At 32.9% G+C, this 25,826-nt stretch overlaps 1 protein-coding gene across 2 annotated transcripts in view; it reads right to left on the bottom strand.

Annotated features, from left to right (window-relative positions):
* The window catches only part of LOC123715276 (protein prickle-like), a 242,133-nt gene that overhangs the window by 59,523 nt on the left and 156,784 nt on the right, over positions 1-25,826 (bottom strand). For both annotated transcript variants that reach the window (XM_045670227.1, XM_045670226.1), the window contains 4 exons: positions 17,290-17,585; positions 16,379-16,590; positions 12,465-12,578; positions 11,442-11,570 (listed from right to left, as the gene is read on the bottom strand). In XM_045670227.1, coding sequence (XP_045526183.1) covers positions 11,442-11,570; positions 12,465-12,578; positions 16,379-16,590; positions 17,290-17,585 — 751 coding nt within the window. The remainder of the gene's footprint in view (positions 1-11,441; positions 11,571-12,464; positions 12,579-16,378; positions 16,591-17,289; positions 17,586-25,826) is intronic.

Here is a 25,826-nt window from a genome sequence, read left to right on the forward strand (position 1 = left end):
TAATTATATATTTAAAGAAGTATAAATATTCGTCAAGTTGTTATAACAGTTCTATTTCATATTTACTTAGTAACTAAACTAATGTCTTCAATTTAGTAGGATCCAGAACCTACGTTCAAAATAATTAATGTAAGCAATGAAACAATGCAATATATTTTGAAATATTGCGTATAAAGAAACTATTTTTTTATTCAAGGTACATCACATATAATAATTATCAAATTAATGTATACAAAATATCGTAAAATCTATTCATTTTTTTTATAATACACTATCTTTCATTTTATTAGGTAGTGGTCTGTGTAGTACAGTGCGCTGGACATATATTTAAATATTTTCGATATAAATATATGATATTGGGAAATGTACCCTTCTAAAATAAAATCGATACATTTGTGTCAAACAAATTTTACTTTTATTATATTAGAATAGATAACAGGGTAAATATTCTGTCTGAAAACTGATATTTAATCCGCTGCCCATGGCGGAGGTCGGTTGAGGCCTGCGCAAACGTCAAACAATGATAGAAATCGTTGGAGACCAAAAGTGGCGCCCACGCACCGGTCATTAACCCTACCCGCTGCATCACTATGAGAAATATACGAACACCGACAAAAGTCAAAATAAAGAATGGAAAATAATTAGCAAACGTCACATTCGTTATCTATTCAAATATAATTTCGCTAATTATGAGGTCGTAAAAAACGTATTAATTAAAATTAATTTTGAGCTTTTGAATAACAAGTGCAAAGTATTAAATGTATGGACACGAGTTTTTGTTAACATGTTTCTAAGCGAGGAAATGAACTTCCAAAGCAATTAATTTTTTGCGACAAATCATTGTACCCCAGGTTTTATTAAGAAATAAAATAAATCAGTGGCGCTATAACCGAATTTTAGGTCAGATTTCTGTAATTGTTTCATGATGATTTGTCAATTAAATAAACAAGAAGGTGATCAGCGTCGTTGACACACGTCCACTTTTTCTTTGGCTCACGATGTTTTCCGTCACCGTTCGAGCGAATTAAATGCGCACATAGAAAGAAAGTCCATTGGTGCACAGCCGGGGATCGAAAGTACGATCTCTGGGATGAGAGTCGTGCGCTGAAGCCACTAGGGCAACACTGCTCGTGTCTATATCAATACATAATAAACATTTTCTTAATGTGAAACTATAATACACCAATACGGTGTCAAAGGCGTACGCCGTACTTGTATGTAACCGCCTTAGCGCTTAACATACATGGCGTATATTCCAAAAGTCGTGGATTGGATTTCCAGCGTTTGTAGGCACGAACTGATCACCTACTTGGATAAATAAAAACCTATGTTATGTTATTTAGCGGCAATATAAAGAAAACTACATTTACTTGTCTTAAAAAAATATAAAAATAGACACAGGATTCTGTGAATTATAAGTATAGTACTATTAAAAGATGTTTTTAAATTGTTGCCAACGTTATAAGGCGGAACAACCAACCCTTACGGCCTTAGTTGAAGACGCAATAAATTTTCTATATTGGCTGTTAGAGTTCGTTAACCTCGTGATATAACGAATGTATTTGGCAAACGTTCGTCGTTATTCAGTCTGCTACCCCACTCGCGTAAATTGTCGGGAAATTAGGGTCTGATTAAACCTTAGATAGGGTTGTCCAAGAAAATTAAAGTTTCGCAAAACAATGTATTACATACAAATGCTCCTAATGTTCATCCTTAAATGTTGCAGCGGGTGTATTTATTATTGATCTTTTGTTTGTATATCATTAATTATTTTATACGAATAACGACAATACGACAATATACAAAACAAAAACATTGTCAAACAAAATATACGAAACAGAAAACATATGTACTTTAATATATAACAAAAGAACACTGAAAGTAAACATTGAACAAACGATCAGTTAATATTTTAGAGAAAAACTAAATTATTACTATTTCTAAATAAAGTCAAAGACATATATATTATATTTTATTTCTGTATGGAAATTATGTATAATTTTATATATATTTTTTAATTGACACGAAAATCTTTATTTTTAATATATCACAGACCTGAACTTTTGACTTTTTTTAGTAGAACTAATGTTTAACTTTAACGAACTAAATGACTAACACATTTGTACATTAGTCGATTTTATCGTATATTTTCCGATAACAGACATCCCTGAGAAAATTGTAGGCTGGGCTTAGTCCTTGGAGTGTTCCCAAACAGCCATGAACTCTATAGCCTATGTCTAGCGACTCGGCACATTTGACTTACAATTTTTTTGATTCAGATACGAATTATGTATGTACCGAAGTGAGGCCCTAATGAAGCCTTATATCAAATGACACCTGATTGAATGATTAATATGTAATGTGTATGACTTAGTATTCGTGGCAAAACAATGGAAGTAAGACAGAAGTCTACCTTGCCCCTTTAAAATGACGCAGAAAAATATTAACCCCCACAAAGATTAACTTTATGTTTAACTTCACAGGTTAAGAACTTTTAAATTAATATGATTATCGGGATGTTGTGTTAAAAATTCACCTAAAATGAAGTAAAAAATAATTAAAAAATCTCCTAGACACATGTGAGTTGAGCTTCACCTAAAATTAAGTAAAAAATAATTAAAAATCTCCTAGACACATGTGAGTTGAGCTTAATAAATATATCATACTGTGACATAGAAGAGTTACTTAGTTCGATTTTTTTATTATAATTAATAGGTTAAGGATAATTATTTCTGTATATTTGTCGGTATTAAATATTTAGTTAAAGGAAAGTTATGTAATCGATTAAACGTAGAAAATAGGAGAGAATAGAATTCGGACCTGTTTAGAATAGTCCTCAGTCACTGTTTGTCGAAACTTTCTTGGATCGTAACATTATTCAAGCCAACAATGAACGATGCCAGCCAAAGAAAATACTTCCTATTTTTTACCCATCTCATTTCGCGCAAATGCTTTCACATAAATATATATATATAATAGTATTATCTTTATATTTCATTTATAGAACAAACGGCAAACGGGTAGAAGAGTTATTTGATTTTAAGTGATTAATACTACTAGATGATTCGAGAGTCCAAAGTTCGCATTTAAAGGTACATAAATTAGTTCTAATCTTCTAACTCCTCTTGCGTGTTTGTATGCCGGCTTCAGTTGCTATGATATTGCTTCATAGGCGATCAGCCTTCTCCGGCTATATACTTTCACTGTTTGATTAATTGATTATAAAGTATTTACAGTATTCTTAATCTGCTTAGTAATTAAAAAAAAATGATTTTAACGGTATTGAGATACTTATCCCATGAGCGAGGAAAGGACCAGCTCTGTGGTCACCGGTACATCTACCAGGCTCCAACTTACGTATATTATCTTTGACTAGCGCCCGTGCAACTTAACCTAACAACCTAACAGTATCTACTTTACCAAAAAATTCTGCTAATTTTATTGTGTGCTTATTTTTACTTGTATAGTTTTAGATTATTTTTGAATTTTTTTAAGAAACACTTATGTTTACTTCAATCGTCACACATTTTAGATGGAAGATTTTGTAAAATATGAAGTAGATGTATTACTACGTATGATGTGGTAAACTTTAATAAATAAACCTCATAGTCCCGAGAGTCTCTACCCAAAAGGTAACAAAATCAAAAATTATTATTTTGCGTTTTTTTGTTGTAATTTTAGTGTTTAGAAATAGAAAAATCACACACAATTTCCACGTAACCCGGATTCAAAAGATTTTTGGTTGTGGATATCACATATAATTAATTTGTTTATTATTTTATTTTCCAAGTCACAAATACTTACAAAGATCTTAAACTACATAGTAATGATAATAAAAATTAAAAGTGGATAAATATAAATTTAAAACAAATTTAAAACGTTTAGTCCCTGTGACAGTCTAGCTTTAATGCTGGCATAATTTTCTCACTGTATTGTGATGCTTAATAGTTATCAGACTTTTCTTACTGTCAATTGATATTCGTATGATGTCTTATTTTTTTCCGCAATTAAAGAAAGCGGCGGACATGAGAAACTATAAAAAAATGATTATTACTTTTTCATTGCCCATAAACGGAGCGATGTTTTAGTAGCTCTGAAGATTTGAATATTAATTAAGACGCTGTTTACAAGATTTGATATTGTTCATTATTGTCGTACATTATTGAACTGTAAGATTTATTATGAATTATATGAAGTACTTCAGCACCAATTCGACCGGGTCCTTCAAGAAAAGAGCGTACCAAATCTGAGTGTCCATGGGTATTACCTATCATCAGGTGAGCCTCGTGCCCGCCTGCTCCCTGTCCTATATAAAAAAAAGTCTAATTTCATTCATATTACGTAATCCACTTTTCATTTGTTCGATATATATATATAATAAAACTACGTAATTTGTTGTGGACATTTATTGCGCTGTAATTGCCGCTTAAAACCTATATTATAACCTAAAGCCTCATAAACCGTAATGTAAGCTATTTCAAAATATATTCACCGAAAGATTGAAGGCCTCTTTGTAGAACCATAAACAGAAATAATGAACAGACTGTTATTTTTATTAGCAGCTCTAAGATACTTGCGCATGTGCTGTATTTAAATTTCGAATCGGATGTGAAAAAAATCACACGCAATGTGCACGTCGCACGCGCCGCGCCCGCCATATGCCGCCACAGATAAAAAACATTTTTTTCCATAGTCAACACAAACTTTTTCATATCAAAGCCCTTATAAAAACTGTGACATACGCATAATTTTCAAGTAAAAAATGGAGACAAAAACCTTTATTGTGAGGTTAAATATTAAGAATAGGTTCACTAAGTGAATTTACTTTATTATTTGTGTTCTGCGTCTATTTATTTAATTTATTTAAAATTAAAATTTAATTTTTGGAAAAGTAATTATATAACTCGTGTATCATAAGTATGATGTCAAATTTCCAATCATTACATTGCAAATTATACGCGCTGTTATTATTTTTATTATATTAAGTAAAATTTAGAATCAATTTAACATATTTTCTGTTGACGTTCATAACTTTACTTGGTGACCTACATGAATAAGGTTATTATGAATTTGAGTTTGAGATGATGTCAACAATAAAAATAGAGTTGGTGTCTGGCAGTTTGAAAATCATACACTAACTTGTTTTACAACTTTAAAAATAATTAAGCTATTATTTTTTATAACAGTCGTCCTTATTAAAAACGATACACTTTAAATTTTATAAAAAAATAATAATATTTTTTCTAGGACCTATACAGTATAGGCCTTCAACGGGCTCTATCTCCCGATCTTCTAGAGAATTTTTCTCCCAATATTACCTACCAACTTCTTTTAGATCGTGACTCCACCGTTACCACCTTAGGGCCATTAATTTTTACATAATATTGTATGAAGTATGTTAATTAACTATCTATTTGTACGTACGTACGTATTTTTAGCCTTAAATGTTTAATATGGATCAGTTAAGCGATTGAAGTTCAACGTAGCAAGATAGCTAAATTATCTTCTTATTAAGCCTTTGATAGGTGCCGACTAATATGAGGCAAGTAAAATACTTTTAGGAATTTAATTAAACCACTTTTGGTTGCTCTAATTGAATACTAAGTGCCTACTTAGAAGATCAAGGAATTGCAATTTTATTGTAGAAACAAAAAACAACAAAAACTTTGTACAAATTGCGGCCTTATTTAAAACCAATACTTTCCCGTATTTAATGAAAATTGGTATCGTTTATAGATATTTTTTATATTTTATAGAACTGGGGGCAAACGGGCAGGAGGCTCACATGGCGTTAAGTGATACTACCGTCCATGGACACTGCCAGAGGCCTCGCGAATCCGTTGCCGTGCTTAGAGGATTAGTACGCTCTTTTCTCAAGGGTCAACCCTTAGTTGAATTGGTTCGCAAATACTTCAGTGGGCCGCTGGTTCCACAAAGTGGTGGTGCGCGGCAAAAACTCCTTTAAAAAACGCACAGTTGTGGAACGACGGACATCGTGGTGATACGACGTGGGGTGAGTCGAAGTGGAATTTCGTATTCAGTTATTAATCGAACACCTCTGAACACTCTCCATGGTAAATGCGCTAGAAGATGCAGAGTGACCTCACATCTATAAGCAACGCCAAAGGATCGAATTATAGTCTAAAGTATATTTATTAATTTATAATATTATCCTTATCTTAAAGTTTAACATATATTTAATTACAGCTTAACTTCTTATTATATCTATGTATATATAAATATTACAAAAGAGGAAAGATATATAAATCGTTATGAATAAATCTTAATACTCGAAAGTTTTAAAAGTTCTGTAACTGTTAGATTTTATAGTCTATATTATCCCTGAGTTATATAGGCTATATATATTACGTATTAGTGTAAAAACATTATCCGTCACGCTAATCTGTGTCAATATCAAAAACATACGAACAGCATTTTATCTTTATAACAATGTCATGATAGAGCAGGTGCTGCCACCCCACAATTTGAATATCAACTTTTTACATCCACAAAAACTACGAAAAAACATCACTTTTTGTCAAGCTGTTCTTACAGATGTTGCCAGTGTAAATATAAGGAAGGAAATATGATTTTGGTAGATAATTGTTTATTTAATTTTGATATGCGTTTCAGTGGTAATTAAGGTGTTTTTTGTAGGAGGCAAACTCATCTGATTGGAAGTGATAAGTGCTATTGGTCATTCACATATCTAGAAGACTCGCAAATGCGTTTCCATTGCCTTTTAAGAATTGGTAAGCTCTTTTCTCAATGGACCCTAAGTCGAAATAGTTCGGAAACACATCAGTGGTTGGAGTTTACAAACAATTTCTGACTGAAGTCTAAAATGGAAGATACTTGTAGAAACCTGTTTAGAAGATAATGTTTGACACTACAAATGATATCAAAGACTGCCCTCTGAAGTATTTGAGAACCAAGTGGACTTAGGGTCATTCCAGAAAAGAGCGTACCAATTCTTACAAGGCCCACAAAGGTGAGCCTCGTTCCAGTTTGCCCCTGTTCTATATTAAAAAAAAAACACAAAGTAAATTGTTTTTGACTAACAAAAATTATTTTGTCCGACTAGATTATAGCCTTCTAAATTCTAATATAAGTTAAGCTTATTAAACTTTACACATTTAATATAAATACATAAATAATAATAATACCAATCATTATATAGTATAATTAATATTCTTTAAAGCATTTTTGAGTCCAGTCAGAGAAACGATTGTAAAAAGCGCTTTATATGCATTTTTTTGGCTCCCAGGTTACTAGTCTTCACTAAATAAGTCTTACTAAAGTCACACTTCATCACAGCGTAATCAGACTGATTCATGCTTTTTAAATTGCTGCTCTTGCATCGAGAGGATGAGAATTCTTTCGCTTTGTTTCAGTTTCTATTTCTGTCTGATAAACCTTTGAAGCGCTGTGTAAACGCTGTAAATAGTAGAATATCGTATTGGTGCGGTGCGCGGGCGCCGTTCTCGGAATACTATATATAGCGGCCATTCATAATGACACATTTCATCAATGAACGGATTCCACGCATCGCCAAACTTTACGACTAAACTTTATAGTTGAGAAACATATCGTTTGTGTAACTCGTGTATTTTTAGTTTAGCCGGTTCTTATGTTATTCATAAAATAAAAATAACTAAGGTAGCTTTACGAGCAAAAAATAAGCCTTTATAATAGTTAGTTGAATAAGTTATGAAATCTTGAATATTGTACTTAGTTAATTAAAGACATAACTATCCCTGCAAAAGTAATAAATACTTTTAATAGTAATAGATAATTATCATAATATAGGCTTGTTTTACTAATTAAATCAAATGGTTGAATTATTACAATGTGTTACAGTTTTTACGAATAATTCAAATATGTTATTCGCAAACTTAAAAAGAGAAATATATGTACAATTGTACATATCATTATTTAACAGGATAACGTAGCATAAGCCTTCAATATAAATAAAATAGAACGCATAATTTACTCGATCGTTTAAGTGCGTACGGAATGAATAGTAATTATTACTTACTGCGTAACCATTCGTTTATTGCGTATTATTTAAAAGATTACAGTGACAAGAAAAATGCCACGTACGTGAGGCAGACGCAGCAATTCAACTCATAAACTTATGAATATACCTGCCAAGCCGTTCCCACGCCCAAAACATTAAAAAAGTTACGAAGAACAAAAATTATTTTCACACCTTCGCGGAAAGGTTTGAAACACTTTTATTACAAATGTAAAATAATAATGGACTCCAGAATTTTGTTTATGAATGAAACTAGTAGCGACATCTATGTCAGTGTTTAGACAATACAATGACAGACGATTAACAATCTAGGTGACGCCATCTAGCTTTTTAGAAATAAAATAGGATTAATTTTAGCGCCATCTACGAATCTCTTTATAGAACAACGAGATATGGAAACATTGTAAAGTTAAGTTGATTTGAGCGCTATCTACCGATTTCTTTAGAAAACAACGAGACAAGGAATGTAAAATATACTTGATTTGAGCGCCATCTATAATTTTATTAACTATATTTTATGCGGTCCTGTTCTCAAATTAATTTTAAAATAATACGTACTGTTTCATAAAACATTTTAGTGTCATATTAATTTGAATTCCTTAAATTTTTCTTCTGTGAAATAGTACTAGGAGTAAAAGCAAGTTTATTATCAAATTGATGATAGACTGTCGGTTTTGTTAAATTCTTTCGAACTGGAATTACTTGAATTAATGAAACAAAATAGAAATATTCAATTATAGCTAACATTATGGGATAGGTGCGTAATTTTTCAGTCACATAATATTAATGATAAATGATATTTTTGATAATAAAATAGTGTAAAATTAAAAACATTTATGACATAGGATCAAGTCTTATTATTTATAAGTTTATGTTAAAAACTTACTCAGACAAAACTAAACCATTAAAAAAAATTCAGTCCGGTCATTCAGCATAATTATATATTCAAAACATTAATATTTAAAGATCCCATTTACTTCCTAGTACGAGATCTCACCCTAATAACTTATTGCTATAAATCAGAAGAGTCGTAATAAACAATTTCCCGCCATCTGTAGATGACGCGCTTTCATTATCAACACCAATAAATCACAAGTATGACAACAGATGGCGTTAGAAGTTACGTGAAATATCTCCGAGGCGCGGGAAAACTTTGTGGGAACGTGTTTTACGAGTGTTGCGAGTTTTCATATTCATTTTAGAGCTGTTGCAGGTGTGAGAACCACTTTGGCACATTGTCACAGAGTTATGTGCTTATTACGGAATAGATTAACTATGTTTTCTGTGTAATTGAAAAAAAAAACAAACATTGACGGTGATTTTCTAAACGTAGATATAGTTATCGTATCTAACGTAAACTTTCTTACAAAAATCGGTAAAATCTTTCACAATGTAGTATTGTCACAAAAAATTTAACTTTGTTAGAGTGGAATGAGCTATGTTATGTAATTAAACAAAATAAATCAGTTGGGGAATCAAAATGAAATACGTCACTTTAGGTAAGAAATTACTGGTTCAAATAAAACATATTTTTTGGCTTTATATCACGCTGGCTAAACTGTGGATGTAAGTATTCAAGGATCAGGATGGTCATACAAAATTTGTGACTTTCGATATAGAGAATTTGTGTATGACATCTATGAGAAGATGTCGAGGGACATTGGACATAGATCTTCTCGATTGAGGAATCGAGGCAGACAGTCAGATCGGTCTTTTGCAGCCATTTTAACTTCACTAGTGTGTGCTAGTGTTGCTACCATACATTAGTATGTAATCTATTCATAATCAGTATTTCCACTACGAACATTACATAACAGGAATTTCTCAGATATGATTGAACCGTTAATAAAACAAAGTAGACATAACCCCGTGGCAAATGGTTCGCGAAATGAAAGTAATTACAGAATCAGAGACAATTTTCCGTTCGAGTGATCGCCAGCTTTCTTAATATAACCGCGACCGACTTGGAGAGTAATGACGTGAAACCACCGTACTCTATGGTGGCTGTGGTTTACGGTAGTAATTATTTTAAAAAAATATGGACGCAGCCATAAAGTATAGATCAGAATATTAGCAAGTTGTATTTATATAAAAAAATATATGAAATTAAAATGAATTAATTCCGATACGTATTTTGATAAATGCAGTGTTGATCTAGTGCCTTTAGTTGTGCTTCATATATTAATCTAAAGGTGTAAGATTTTTTTTTTAAATCAATACAATGATTTCTGAGTTTATTCGTGACGAAAATATTAATATTTTCTTCTCATAAATAACGCCCTTTGATTAAAAGAAACGCGCCTGATATGAAACTTATTTTAATTAAAATTGACGGAAAAAAGGTTTTCTTAAAATGTTAAAGGGATCCAGAAAATCCGAGTTAATTGTTATCGTCTGAAAGTTCGTTATGATCATTGCGTTAGGGAGAAAAATTCAACTAATTATAAGTTACAAATTAAACGAGATAAAAACCGTTTGCAAAGTAATGTTCGTAAATTTTATGATTGTTTTCATAGCGGCACTAGGTGTAAAAAATTGATTAAAATTTTAGCATTTATTTTCATATATAAACATATTTATTTGGAGGAAAGATTTGCATGTTTTTATATATAATAGGAGGGCAAATGAAGGATAGTCATCGCAGCCTATGGACACCTATTTTTAGCAGGTGCGTTGCTGGCCTTTAAGGGAGGAGTAGACTCAACTTTGAATAGTTGGAGGTTGTATAATAACGCTCCAAATAACAATGAATTTAAAAAATCTCCATTTGAAAACTACATACTACATTATCCTTGTTTAAAGAATTAAAGTACTAAGAGACAGAAGAATTAAATATTTTTTTTACAAACCATGAATATGTTGTATTATTAATAACATTTTTATTTTAGAAATCAATAACACACGATTGCTATTCGTACAAAAGCTATTGAAGATAGACTTATATTTTTTGTACAGACGTAAAATTAGATATTGTATTTGATTGATCTTATCAAAGAATAAAATCAATGGAGCTATAACCTTTTGGTAGGTCTGGGCCTCAGAATTCTGTTTCATGGTCATTTGTTAAATTAAGACAAGTATGTGATCGGCCTCCTGTGCCTGATGCTCTAAGGCTGTCTAAGGCAAGCCGGTTTTCTCACGATGTATTCCTTCACCATTCGAGCGAATGTTAAATGCGCACGTAGAAAGAAAGTCCATGTGTGCACCGCTGGGGATCGAACCTACCACCTCAGGAATGAGAGTCCTATTGTATATTATTTTATCAAAAGCTTTAGTAAAGTTTGATAAATGTAACAATACGTTATGGGTACTAGATGAACTGCGACTTTTGGTTCTGTTGTCTCTTCTTTTGGAGACCAACCATACATTTTACTTCCCTTCGTATGATAAATCTATCACTTACCCGCTCGCAAGTAGCCGGCGCGTGCAGCTGTCTCGCCTGACCCCTGCCCAGCGCCTCTCGCTTCCTCTGAGCGCTGAATAGCCGCAGTTCTTTGCGCTCCTCATCAGATAATGAGTGGCAATATCGGACCTGGAATGAAAAAGATCTAAAATGTATGTTCAAGAAACGGAAGCTTTGTAAGTTAATAAATTAAAGCAGAAGAAAAGTCTTAGAGAAGTAGGCTTATAAATAATAAATGTGTATGTTTACTAGTGTACACACGTAAGAAGTGAAACTTCTTTATGACCTTATTTTTCGAAAAATGATCTACTATATGCAACTTTACAGAAATTGGTTAAATAAAACTTTATTTAACTAAATTATATAAGTTTAACAAAAGTTTTTATTACATGAATACAAATAATACAATTATTTCATTTTACCTTATTACTACTAAGATTTTTACAGAATTTCATTAATTCTAATGGAATGTTTACTATCATTATAATATAATTTTGTTATTTATGGCTTCGAATCTCTTCGCGTGATGGCACGTAACGAAAAAATGTGACTCGTAACCGAAAAATGTGACGGCAAACTTTTTTTCAACACCAATAAAATTGTTTCACTTCAAAAATGTGTAAAACCCGACTAAATAAATATATGTCCTTTATTACCAAGATATTTTTTTTTATAATTAATTAATTAATTTAGATCATATTAGGTTATTTTTAGATATTCTCTTACGTTTTAATTGATTTAAGTGTGGGCGCGAACTATGACTCTCGTATGTCAAAATCCAATAAGTTTGTGAAGTCTCGTATGTGAGTTTCATTCTAAGAGCTATCTGGTTGTGGTATTAATATAAACGAAAAAGGTATACAATGAGTTGATAACTTCGACGAAAGATTACTCATATTTTGTCAAAATATATTCACTTGAACCTGAAGGTTATAATGTATTGTATCTTTACTTTAACGTCTTATTTTCTGGTTTCAAAAATTGGTCAGAAAAGGGAGAGTATTTTAAAACAGTCGGCCTTACCTCATTATCCTGTGGTGGTAGCTGCTGCAACAATTGCTTCAGCCGGTACCTCTCCCCCACGCTGTTCACATACGGCACTTTGTCTTCTGGAATCGCTGAGAAGTACAGGTGCACCTGGAATATGAAGTCACACATATTCAATTCAATTTCTTGATCTGCAAATAATCTGGTGGCGCTACAGCATCTGTTTCTTGATCATATATATTTTTATACACAAATAGAAGAACCTTCTGTCCTCTTCTTCCATCTTCTGTCTCCTTCTCTCTCTCTCTCCTTCTGTTGTGAGTTTTTAAGACGTTTCCCTTCATCGTAAGGGCGTCAGAGTTAATTGCGCACATAAATGAATTCATTGGTGCAAGGCTTGGGATTCAAACACCCTACCTCGGAGTTGAGTGACGCACGCTTAAGGTAGACTTTCCCATTTAATAAACTTTGCCTTAATAAAGCTGTACGGCTAAGCTTACACATTAATAAAGACTAATGAAAATAATACGTGACCTAACTTCTGACGATGTGATATAAAATAAACCGGAGGGAGAAAATTAATGAAAATGTTTGCTACATATGTACTGTGTAACATTTGTTGTGGTAATTTTAAGTTAAATGTAAATAATGCTAGCTTATGTGCAGCTTCATCCGCTAGCGTTTCATGTTATTCTCAAGATTTTTTTCGACCTCTTCAACAATAATGATTATATTTCAAAAACGATAATGAATTATAAACCTTAAACATCCCCAGGAGTCACACAACCTAGGTAGGCAGTGATTGACTTTGTTCAATGTTATTGCTTCTATATGTAAGAACATTCGTACGTAATTCAATAGTATGCATGGGAGCTGGAATAAGAGGAATAGCGGGGAAGGATTGGAAAACGGTCGCGAGGTTGAGAGACAAGTGGAAGAATTACGAGGCGGTCTTCATTCCGTCGGAGGTCGTGTTGAACGTGACATGGACTTAATGTTATCCTAATTATGTAGTGGTCGAATACACGCTATTTTTATTATATTTGAAAGAGAACTTCCGCTGAACGGACTAATATATTATCCGCTACATTTTATGTCACAAACTTTTGTGCTTTCTCTTAAGCTTTTACTGTCAAACCATAATGATAGTAGATGCATGCAGTTATGTTGCACTATCGAGCTTTGGTACGTTATATGAACTGTATTCTGTTTTATGATTACGTGACAGTTGAACTGTCAGCAATATTTTACTCTTCGACAGTTGAAATAACCGCAAAAGTTATGGAATTTTAATACACACAATATAAATCTTTATATAAAAGACATAGGGTTCAAATTCATTTTCATAACTATCTGATGGCAATTTGATATATTTTACTCGGTTCATTTGAAATTTTACTTTACAATAAAACATTAAGGTGTATTTTAGCGTGAAAGTGTATATCTAGAAATATTGGAACTACTGTAGGCATTGTCTTCAAAGTTTCCCTTTGTAGTCATTGTTTGCGTGGTTGATGAAGACGTGCTGAAATGTTGGACGGTTCCTGTTCAAAGGAACATCTGTTTGTATGACTAGGATTTTAAAAGCAAAACCTACCGACTGATTGTCTAGTATGAAAGTTGGAAAATACTATATAGTTTTTTTAGAAATACGAAATAATGTATCAAGCTTCGTTATCCGTATTTTAATAATTGTCCACAAGTAGTTTACCGTTCTACGCAGTTTATGCCAGACATACATCAAGTCGAGACTTAGAACCAGATATGTGTTTTATAAGTCAAAATCCGATATGTTTGGACGTGCAGGAGTTACAGAGCAGTCTCGCAACTGTATATAATTCCTAGCGCAAACTACGATACGACTACGTTTTATATGTCAATAACAAAAAGTTTTTGGCATACGGAAGCTAGTTTAGTTCAGGAGTCATCGTTAGCACGAGCTTTTGAGTCCGTATCTTATTCTAGCATGTGCAAGATATGGATGGAAGGCCGGCAACGCACCTGCGAGCCTTCTAGCAATGTGAGTGACGGCGTTCCTGCCCGTTTGCCTCTTTGCCTCATTTTAAAAAAAGGAAAGCTAATAATTTTGCCCTTTCTGCAAGATTGTTTATTTGAGTTTTTGTCTATATTAACATGTATTTAGAGCAGTGTTGGCAGTAGTGGCTTTAGCGTGCGACGCTCATCCCTGAGGTCATAGGTTACATCCCCGGCTGTGCACAAATGGATTTTCTTTCTATGTGCACATTTCACATTCGGTCGAACGCTGAAGGAAAACATCGTGAGAAAACCGGCTTGCCTTAGACCAAAAAAGTCACCGGCGTGCGTCAGGCACAGAAGGCTGATCACCTACTTGCCTATTGTATTGATTGTTCATTGTATTGATCATGAAACAGATACATAAATCTGAGGCCCAGACCTAAACAGGTTGTAGCGACATTGGTTATTATTATTATAGCCTTTATTACTTGCTGGCAATATTACTGTACTATGAAAGTATTTTAGTTCTGAAGTTTTAGATTTTATTAGCAAACTAAACAACATTTACTCTTAAAATCCTCTACATTTAAAATGAGTTTAAATATCTATAGTGACCAAACCTAACCTATACACATTGTAAAACAAAAATTACAAAGTATGATTATTTAGATTTATAATTAATTACCTAATAAATTTTTTCGACTTAGTCTAACTTAAGACTTATAAGTTATTTAATCAATAACACTTCTTATATTCTTAGTAAGAGGAAGACAATCTGTTTTTGTGTACTATTGACTAATTATTTAGGTGCTTACAATAAATATAAAGATACTCAATTTTATATGTGCTGTTTTATGCGTGGATAATATAACTTAGCGATTCCTGACAACGCGTAAACTCTTAAGAATTCTACGACTCCACTGGGTCGAAATAAAAGTTGGTTTCCCTCTCGACAATTCGTTTAAGATTCAACGTCTTGCGGAAGCAATTATAATGAGTAAAATAAAGTAATAAAGAGTGCGGCCGGGGGCAGTGGAGCAAAAAATTAAAACGTCCCCACGAGACGCCCCTAACTGTGAATTTGTTTTGTATTCGAGTTGGCCAAACAATATTAGCGGTACATATATAAATACTTATTTGATATTACGTGAATTTATGAATCTGTCTGTGAGAGACTGTCAACTTGATGTGTTAAAGAGTGTGTAAAAGTATGTTTTCAACAATTGTAATTAAAAAATAGTTGTATCGCAAATGTCAGCGTAACACAATGGAATGAACAAATTATAAAAATAGGCGTCAATAGTATATAGTAGATTTTTTATGATTTTTAATTAAATCTTTATTTAATACAACTTCGTTGTATACATATTATAGTTGACATAATTAAATGAAAAGGAGGACTGGCAGTCTTACCGCCTTCGAGCGATCTCTTCCAGGCAACCAATGTGAGAAAAAAATTGCTACGGCAATAGCAAGAAGTTCAAAAATACATAAGCTATGCAACATACATAAGTCAAAACGAATGAAATCATAAATTAAACTGGATAGTATTAAAAAATATGAAAACAGGCAATTATAAGTACATAGTCGTATTACTATTTTAGTTACAATTTTGTACTAAAGATTATATTAGCAGGTTAGCTTTAAAGTATAAATCATAAAATTAAACATTAATTATAAAATTACAAAACACATCACCGCAACTAAACCACACATTTTATCATGTACGCATTTAAGGATCCTGAGGAGTAAGTTGCTCTTATGCAGCTAAACTTGGCTGTTATCCATTGACATAGCATAACATAATATAGCTGTCAAAAGGGCACATTAGACAAGTTTAATATGGGTCTAGATAATCCTTGTATATGTGTCAAAAAATATATTTTTAATTAATTTATATTTTAAGTCATAATATTTATAGCTATGACATTTTGTCCAGCAATGTATAGAAGAAATATTTATTAAAAGTTTACCTGCTCAGGTCTCAATCCAGGAGGAACCCAGGTGTACTCTTCCAATGCACATCCAGAGTCATCATCACTCTGAGAATGCCTATGAGGGTCTCCGGGTTTCATGAGTCGTTCTGCGTGCTCCAACAGCCCCCGGAACTTTCCATGTACTGGCGGTGGGTGCGGTGACAGCGACATTGCTGACTGAGGACTTTGTGGTGACTGGTAACTTTGACCTGGAAAGATGTTTATATTAATTAGCTGATATATTAATAAAATGTTTCAATGATGTAATTATATATAAAATAATAATAGTAAATCAATTGCGCTACAACCTTTTTAGGTCTGGGACTCACATTTCTGAATGTGTTTCATGAGCATTTGTCAATCTAATAGGCAAGTATGCCTGACACACGCCGTCGTCTTTTTGGTTCGAATGCAAGCCGGATCCCTCACGATGGTTTCCATCACCGTTTGAGCGAATGTTAAAAACGCACATAGAAGGAAATTCCATTGATGCACAACCGAAAATTATTTTTAAAACACAGTCTTTGCAGTTTAGTTTAGGCTAACCAAATATCGCAATGGTAACCCGAAAAAAAACAGGGTTTTTGATATAAGATGGGGCAAACGGGAAGCAGGCCATTAACACTCTCTATGCAGTACTACAAGCGCCATTTTGTTGAAGGTCTCTAAGTGGAATGGGTTTGGAAACTTTTCAGTGGACAGCTGGTTCCATTTCCGGTATTTGAGCATAGTGGTGGCCGCATAATGGCCACGCTCAGTTGTGGAACGACGGACGTCGAGTTGGTACGGGTAGAATTTCGTATTCAGCCTTGACGTCCGATGATGAAACTCATCTGCAGGTGTTATCCGAAAAACTCCTCTAAACTCTTCGCGGTAAATACGGTAGAAGATGCAGATATAATATTTACCTGGATAATCTTGATACTGGCTCCGTCTATTTGGGTACGAGTAGGGGTGGGGAGAATTCGATGTGCTGGGAATAGAAGATCCACTGTGGCTGGGCAGCGGTGAAAGGTGTGGTGAGATATGCGACTGGGATTGCAGGTGTGACTGAGGGGAAATGTGTGACTGAGGAGATAAATGCGGTTGTGGCGAAGGAAGTCGGTGGGGTGGTGATGATGGCGCCGGCGGAGGTGGTGACTGCTCCTGCAGCGGTGGCGGTGATGACCCAGTTGGTGAAACGACGCAGTTGCGGCAGACTGGTCTGAAAAAGAAAAACAAAAGATTTTAGTTTAGGTTCTTATATAAACTAAAACTTAATTTTCTGATGACATTTGACAGAAAGAGTCAGAGTTTAGCTAATAAAGAAGAGTACTTTAGTCAATAAAGTGTTTGGTAATTGATTATCTCTTAGTTCATTTCGACTATCTGCTATTAATACCAATTCATCAACTGCATCATGATGAGACTGCACTTCAATGATTGACATAACATTCTAACTTAAAATGATTTATTACGAGAATTATTCATTATATTAAATTAATGTAAAATATATATACGTTAGTTTTAATATAATAAGATTTAGATTCCAATTCATTTGTATATATAAAGTGTGCATGATTGCTGATTAATTATTCTAAAAAAAATAAGGTAGGTAATAAACAAAAACGCACATCATCATCATTTCTGTTTCGTGATTAATTGTTACTAATAGGTAATTAGGTGATGAGCCGTAGCTGACACATTTGAATTTTAGGATCTAGCATGCGTTTCTCAAGATGTTTTCGTTAGCAGTACGAGCGAGTATAATAAGCATAAAAAAGACCATCGCTCGGGGTTCGAATCTTCGACCCCAGATGGGTTTCGCACTAGACTATTCTTCCTATTTAATTTCATGGGTGTTCCAGGGTTGGCCGTAATTTAGCTACATATATATATATATATATATATATATTAATTACGACCCATTAACTCTAAGAGTTGCTTTACATCTTTTATATTTTTCTAGACTAGGATTGCCTGGAAAAAATCGCTTGTGAACGATAAGGCCGCTCGTTGCCTAAAAACGTAACCTACTTTTTTATATGTATATTATTGTAAAAGGTAATGAAGTGTAAATAAATAAATGTTTTTTTCCTAATTTTTTGCCTGTTGATTTTGATTTTCCCGTTCGTCTTACGTAAATTATTATTATTAATTCGTACAATAGGCAGCGGTGTCTTGCATTTAGCTCAGATTAAATATCTGAGACTGAAAGCAAGACAATAATAGAACGGCTATAAAAGGCTATAAAAGCATCGTCACAAAACAGGACCCGTTGTCCAACATGCGGGTCACATCAACCCTGACACAGGATAACATGAACAGTAGTTTAAAAACGCCTGTATACATTTAAGACTGTGTACCAAAAATATAAATGTCTTAATTGGATTTGAGCAGAAATCATAAATAAAATTACTTTTACCAATTGAGAGTATCAATAATAATAGTATATATAGTTGGAAGGTCGGCAACGCACTTGTGTCAAAAGGCAGTGTAAAAATAGGTGGGCGGCTGCGCTTGCCTGTTTGCATGCTGTACAAAAATAGTACTGTATGGCAGTTCTATTTTATTAATTCTATTGTTTTATTATTAAAATGTATTTATTGGAAGTGTTATTGTCTGATTAACGAATTATATATGTAGCGAATTCACTTACATGACGAAAACAAATATAAAATATGTTATTGCGCGGTACATTATCAAATTTATTTGTGCCGAGACGGAAAGACCTTATTGCTTATGCAGCAGCGTTTTTATATCTCACACTGTTACTATGTAAATAAATAAAAATAAATCATTGGCGCTACAACCTATTTAGTTCTGAGCCTCAGATTTCAGATAATAATTTGTCAATCTGTTTTGGCAAACTGGTTTCCTCACGATGATTTCTGTCAGAATTAGAGCGAATGTTTAATGCGCACATAGAAAGAACGTCCATTGGTGCACAGCCGGGTTTGTAATATATCAGTGATAAATAAAGGAGCATTGGAGGAGCGTTTAAATCACCCTACTGTATATTACTCTGTGGTTACGCTACGTGGGAATGTCAGTATGTGCGCTCGGCCGCGTTATTATGTACTACACGTCAGGTACATTGTATGCTTATTTTATTGTTATATTTAACATATGAGGACAAGCCTTGCTGTTGTAATATTTAATTCGACCTATTGCTAAGGAATAATTAAAAATATCATATAATCAAAATAGTATTAAAATTTTCTTAACCTCACATTATTCCGTTACGCGTCAGATTTTTCCGTTACGCGCCATCTTTTTGTCCCTACCACGGTTGATTCGAAGCCATAAATAACAAAAATATATAACGATAACAGTGATTGTTATAATTCCATTACCATTAATGAAATTCTGTACAAATCTTAGTAGTAATAAGGTAAAATTAAATAATTGTATTATTTGTATTCATGTCTATGATAATAAGAAAGTTGTAAATACTGTGTATTTGTGTATAGTAAATAAAAAACAATAATTAATTTTATATAAAACCTTTAGATTGTATTTTACAAATCAAGAAAAGATTTCGTTTACAAAACGGTTAGGATATATACATATGAATAAAAACCAGTATAATGAGACCTCACAGATCCATAAATTTAGTATCTGTAATGGGGTCAAATATACTCGTTAGACCATTCTGGGCCTAATATAGTTTATGATGCAGAAATAGGTGTTATATGGCATTTTATAAATCAAATATGGATGATAGCAAGGTTTAGGAAATGGTACTCTGATTGAAACATTATGAAACTTTGTATGTGTCTGATAAAATGTTATTATTTACGTAAATATCTAAATTTTACATTTATATATGTTAATTTGTTAAAATTTTACATTTATACATGTAAATTTGATAAAATTTTACATTTATACATGTAAATTTGTTGAAACTTTTACATTTATACATGTAAATTTGTTGAACTTTTACATTTATACGTGTGACTTTCATCATAGAGGTCGTGTCTGTGCACCAATGGATTTTTTATGTGTATTTAGCATTCGCTTGAACAGTGAAGGAAAACATCGTGAACAAAACGGTTGGTCTTATACCGAGTTCGACGGCGTGTCAGGCACAGGAGGCTGATCGCCTACTTCATTTATTAGACAAACAATCGTGATATAGATACAGAAATCTGAGGCCCATGCCTCAAATGGTTGTAGTGCCACTGATTTGTATATCATATTCGAAAGAAGGAAAAAAACTTTATTATACACAATAAAAGGTTACAATTCGCAACCAAACTATATACCAGATTTAACACTCAGTACTAGAAATATTATAAAAATAATAATAACAATTTATTTGCAAGAATTTGGACAAACATTTGTGCAAATTTGTCTTAAAAGATAGAAATTACAATTATATTATGAGTCTATTTATTTATTTATTCATTTGGGAAACAAACAGATACATCTCTAAAAGTAGAAGTCAGAAAAGAAATATAAACATAAGAATTAAAGCATTGGATATATCCACAAAAAGTTTCACTGATAAAAAAAGGATATAAAGCAAAACAAAACAGAGAACAAAATATTTAAGTAGACAATACAAAGCTTATAGATCGGTAGAACGACAACAAAACACATACTAGTAGCCAAAATAAGAAGAAATATACAAGGTTTACTACTCGAATAGTTGTTTTAACCTATTCTTAAATGAAGCAGTAGAGGAGTGCGAAGAAAGATCGATATTAGTAGTAGAATCAAAAGTAGAACACATCCTGTGAAGAGGCTCACGGAACCCAATGTTGGTTCTGGGAGTCGGAAGGTTAAAGTCATATCATTATAGTCAATTCTTATATTATTTTATCACTACGTCATCACATTACTGAAACATATTATTACAGTATCAAATTAATATTAATTATAATGTAATTATTACTAGAATAATGCATTTGTATTCGACTATGTTTAAGTATGATTTCATGATTTAATACAGTTCGTGTTATCTGTGATGTACAGTTCACTGGCTCCATTGGTTCCGGTATGGCATCGTTTTTGATCCAATTGGCGGCTGATTTGTAATTGGTGTGACGCTATTTCCGTTTTTGCGCTTTACAACTTTTAAATTAACTAATTACAGGAAATGATTTGTCGTTACCGCTGTCGTAGTTTAATTTATAAAACTTAAGGGCTTGTGGCTGTCTGAGTTCTAGATGATATTTATAGAAGATAGTATAGTTGTCTTTGTCAGTGTAAACACAATTTGATAAAAAGAGACGAAAGTAAAATTATTATTTATTTAGAACCTATTCATATACATATAGGATTGAACTAAACACAACATGGTACCACGGCAAGCCGTACGAAAGAAAATTTGCGTTAAATAAACTTAATTCTAAGAGAGAGAAAAAATCGCTTACTATAAGGGCATTGAACTATTCGACAGCTACAATTTAGACCCGTGTTTTATGACTTTTAGAATCAAATCCCTGACAAATATAGAAATAACAACATTCACATCTATATATTTAGCGTAGGTAAAGAGTAAATATATTTTTTTTCTTTTTCGTAGTAGTTTTTTGTTTTTAACAATTATCATATCATCACAACTGTGTGGGGCTGGGTATCCGGAAGCTATATCCAGGATGCTCCCTTCCCTCGATGAAATAATATGCGCTGGTTCGGCTGTCGCGTGACAGTATAATAAAAAAGGAATCCAATAATCGATAAGACTAAAACTAGCACTCAACGGTGGCGTATCTGGATCCAAACACTGGATCCTTCAATGATGTATCAAAAAAAAAGTATGCGGTATACATTTAGTGCGCACGCGACAGCGGTTTAAATTTTAACTCCCTTGCGCCATTACACCGGGCACTACCTACCATCTCCGGTTCGCGTGTAAAAGTCAAATCGATAACCTTACCAATAGTGGGTTAATAGAATTTCTACCAATTATTAAGTTAATTATTGGTATATTTTTGGAAATATATATATATATATATATATATATATATATTGGTAAATGTGATTTTTGCAATGTGAGTGCATTATCGGCCTTTTAAGACCTGGTACGCTCTTTTCTCCATGGACCATAAGTCGAATTGGTTCATATAATACAACGTCATCTTATTTTCACGCAATACAAAGATTACAGTATGGATGTCGTTTTGATTATAACGTTCCCCTGAGAATGATTTGCATATAAAAAATTATCCCACAGTGTCCTGTCAATTAATTTACGAGACAGTATCGCTGCTTTGTCTCAGCCCGCTAATGTAATCTATCGACGCACGCGCATCTATCGCTGAGTCATTATTGCTCTTTGATTTTGTAGAAAGGTAATTTGAAAAAATTATACGACCGACCTATCAATGGCCCCTGTACTACATATGAAATCTCCATATCACGAAAACTTCTGAAGAGAATTTGATGAAACTTGGAATTAAAGAGATTTAATTGTGATCATAAACTGTTTGTTACGCTCTTATAATTTTAAATCAAATCTATGTAAATAAATATATTACAGAAAGAAATATTTATATTTTACGTTTTTATAAAAAAATAATCAAGCAACTAAATACGTGATATACTGAGCAATGGTCGTGAAGTTAGCTACAACACACATTTGTTCCTATTTCAACGTTGGAAAAGTTTTGGCGCTATTACTGCACTAGAGGCAACTTCAGGGCAAATAATACTTTTAATTAACTTGAAGAATTTATCTTTGACTCATAAATTGTAGAGTCATGATTAAGCGCGCAGTTAACCAACTATAAAACTTTATGACTAGTTCACTTTAAATTAGACTAGGCTGTATCTTTTATGGTTAATTTTGTATTAATAACACATTCCATGGAAATCTAATTAGGTAATGAAATTGCTTTTTTATTATTTAAATCGTATGTATATTTCCAAATTTTATTAATTAGTTACTATAACGTTGGTTCAAATAGAACTTATTAAAATTTTCAGTGTTAAATAACTAAGATCTTACATTACATGTAAGGCTTATATGTAAAGATTATTCTATTTATTTATTTATAAGTAATCTTACAGCTTCCTATGTACATATTATAAAGAAAACACTCAGACAATATACAAAGCCAAAACAGATTACATTGTTAAACATAATATCGGAAACAGAAAACATTAGTCATTTTAGTACATTAATAAATGCACAAAATTAAATTAAACATTAAATCAACGACAAACTACTTTAAAGAATAAATAGATTGTTACTACTGCGATAGAACGTCAAAGAAATCCAAATTTCTGTATCCAAGAACAAATTACATTGTTTTAGATATTGGAGCCCCTGAACTTAGTCTAGGGAGACCTATAAATCAGAATACTGCGCTCTTACAACGGTTTAATGAAATTGTAACTTAACATTCGGTACCAAAAAACTATAACAAAGAAGAGAAAACTGACTTATTACTAAAATAGAGATACAGGTTTATATGGTTGAAACGTGTGTAACCAGAACTGAATGACTGTTTGGAAAGAGATGGGAAGGTAAGTGTTAGTGTAAAAGAGAGTAAGTGCATTATGAAAATTAAATATTTAGATTATTTTTGTACTCGTAATTCAGTATTTTCATAGCTTAGGTCGCAAAGCCACTTGGTAATTGTATTAATTAGTAATTTTTTCCAGTTCTTTAAATATTATCTCACACCTTATCTATGATTATATATCCTATAAAAAATCATAACTAAAAACAAGTGTGCAAGAAATCTCTCACACAAGGAAGGAAGTAAATAAAAAGCCCAAGTGGTTGCTCAAAACAGAAGCGAACGCTTTAAACGCGTAGGAAGTTGGAGCCGAAGTAAGATTATTTAAAGTAGTTTTCTATAATTTAGTATCACCGAATGTCATGTCGTGGTGTCAGAGGGCTCATTAACATACATTAATATTGAGTAGAGCAAACTGCTATATCCTTAGTTTATAGCTTTACGGTTAATTTATTGCCTATGACGAAATAAAGTGGCGCATGTATAAACTGACAGTGAATGAAACTAAATTGGGAGAGGTTTAAAGATTTAATCACGGAAACGGTCAACAGGTTAAATTCAGAATTACTAAATCATATTGAGAATTCTTTAACTTTAACAAGAGTTTATTAATTTGAATAACCGTGACCGGATTTACTACGGAGTGTTCACAGGAGTTGTACGGACTTATACCTGCGGCTGAGTTTCATCATCGGACCTAAAGGCAAAATACCATTCGTATCACCTCGACGTGCGTCGTTCCACAACTGAGCGTTTTCTTAGGCAGTTTTTGCCACGCACCACCGCTATGTGGAGCCAGCTGCCCACTAAAGTATATCCGAGCCAATTCGGTAACATATACTGTAGAAAATGTATTATATATGATGTGGTATACTTTAATAAATTAATATGATTTCACAAACGTACTTACGAACAGGCACGTTCATGGTGTCTATGAAATCAATGTGAAATCTTAAAAATTTCATATATAGGGGAATCAAAGTATGTCTCATTAAACCAAACCCACATGTAATATAAAAATATGACAGACTCTATATCATCAGGTGCCGCGCAGCTGGATGCCACTACTATCCAATGTTTGCTCATATCTTATAATTTATTAATTTTAAGCTATTATTTAAAGAAAAAGTAAGAATTAAGTTTTTTTATGTAACAGGAGGCGAACGGGCAGGAGGATCACCTGATGTTAAGTGGACAGCCACCCATGGACACTCACATTGCCAGAAGACTCGCAGGTGCGTTGCCGGCCTTTTATGAATTGGTACGCTCTTTTTTGAAGGACGCTATGTCCAATGCATTCGGAAATACTTCAGTGGGCAGCTGGTTCTACATAGTGGTGGTGCTGCAAAAACTGCCTTAAAACGCACAGTTGTGGAACGACGGACGTGGAGGTAATACGGATGGTATTTTGTATTTTGCCTACACGTCCGATAATTCAATCAGCTGCAGTTAGCAAGGAGTTTTGTACACGCTGCATGCAGTCAGTTCTTCAATCACTTGACATCTCAAATCTTCACATGATCTATAAACGGTAACTTACCAAAAATTCAAAAGTTGTTTTATTTAAATATAATTATAAAATGAAACCATTCACACGTTGACATAAATCCAATTTTAATAAAAAAGTGTTGTAATAAGAAAATTTCTGAAATCAGAAGATATTGTTACCCAATGTAAACCTGGGCTTTCCATTCTATTATTTGACGCATGCGTATTTTAAGTTGAAACTATAGTCAATATATATACATATATATGACAACATATAATAAAAATATCGTATTGAAGCTGTTCTCGTGAGTTTTGTAAATGCATGCCTCAAGGTGTTTAGTTATAATTCACCTTAGACCGTTGTTTCATTATCATTAAATTATGAAATAAAGCGTTTTTCATAAACCCCTTCAGAGGTGGAAAAGAAAGTCCTAACATAAATTAATTTTACCAGAAATTTGGGCGTTGTCGTATCCATGAGGAATATAACGTACACATAAATA

This window comes from Pieris brassicae, chromosome 10 (assembly GCF_905147105.1).
Source record: "Pieris brassicae chromosome 10, ilPieBrab1.1, whole genome shotgun sequence".
Classification (NCBI taxonomy): domain Eukaryota; kingdom Metazoa; phylum Arthropoda; class Insecta; order Lepidoptera; family Pieridae; genus Pieris; species Pieris brassicae.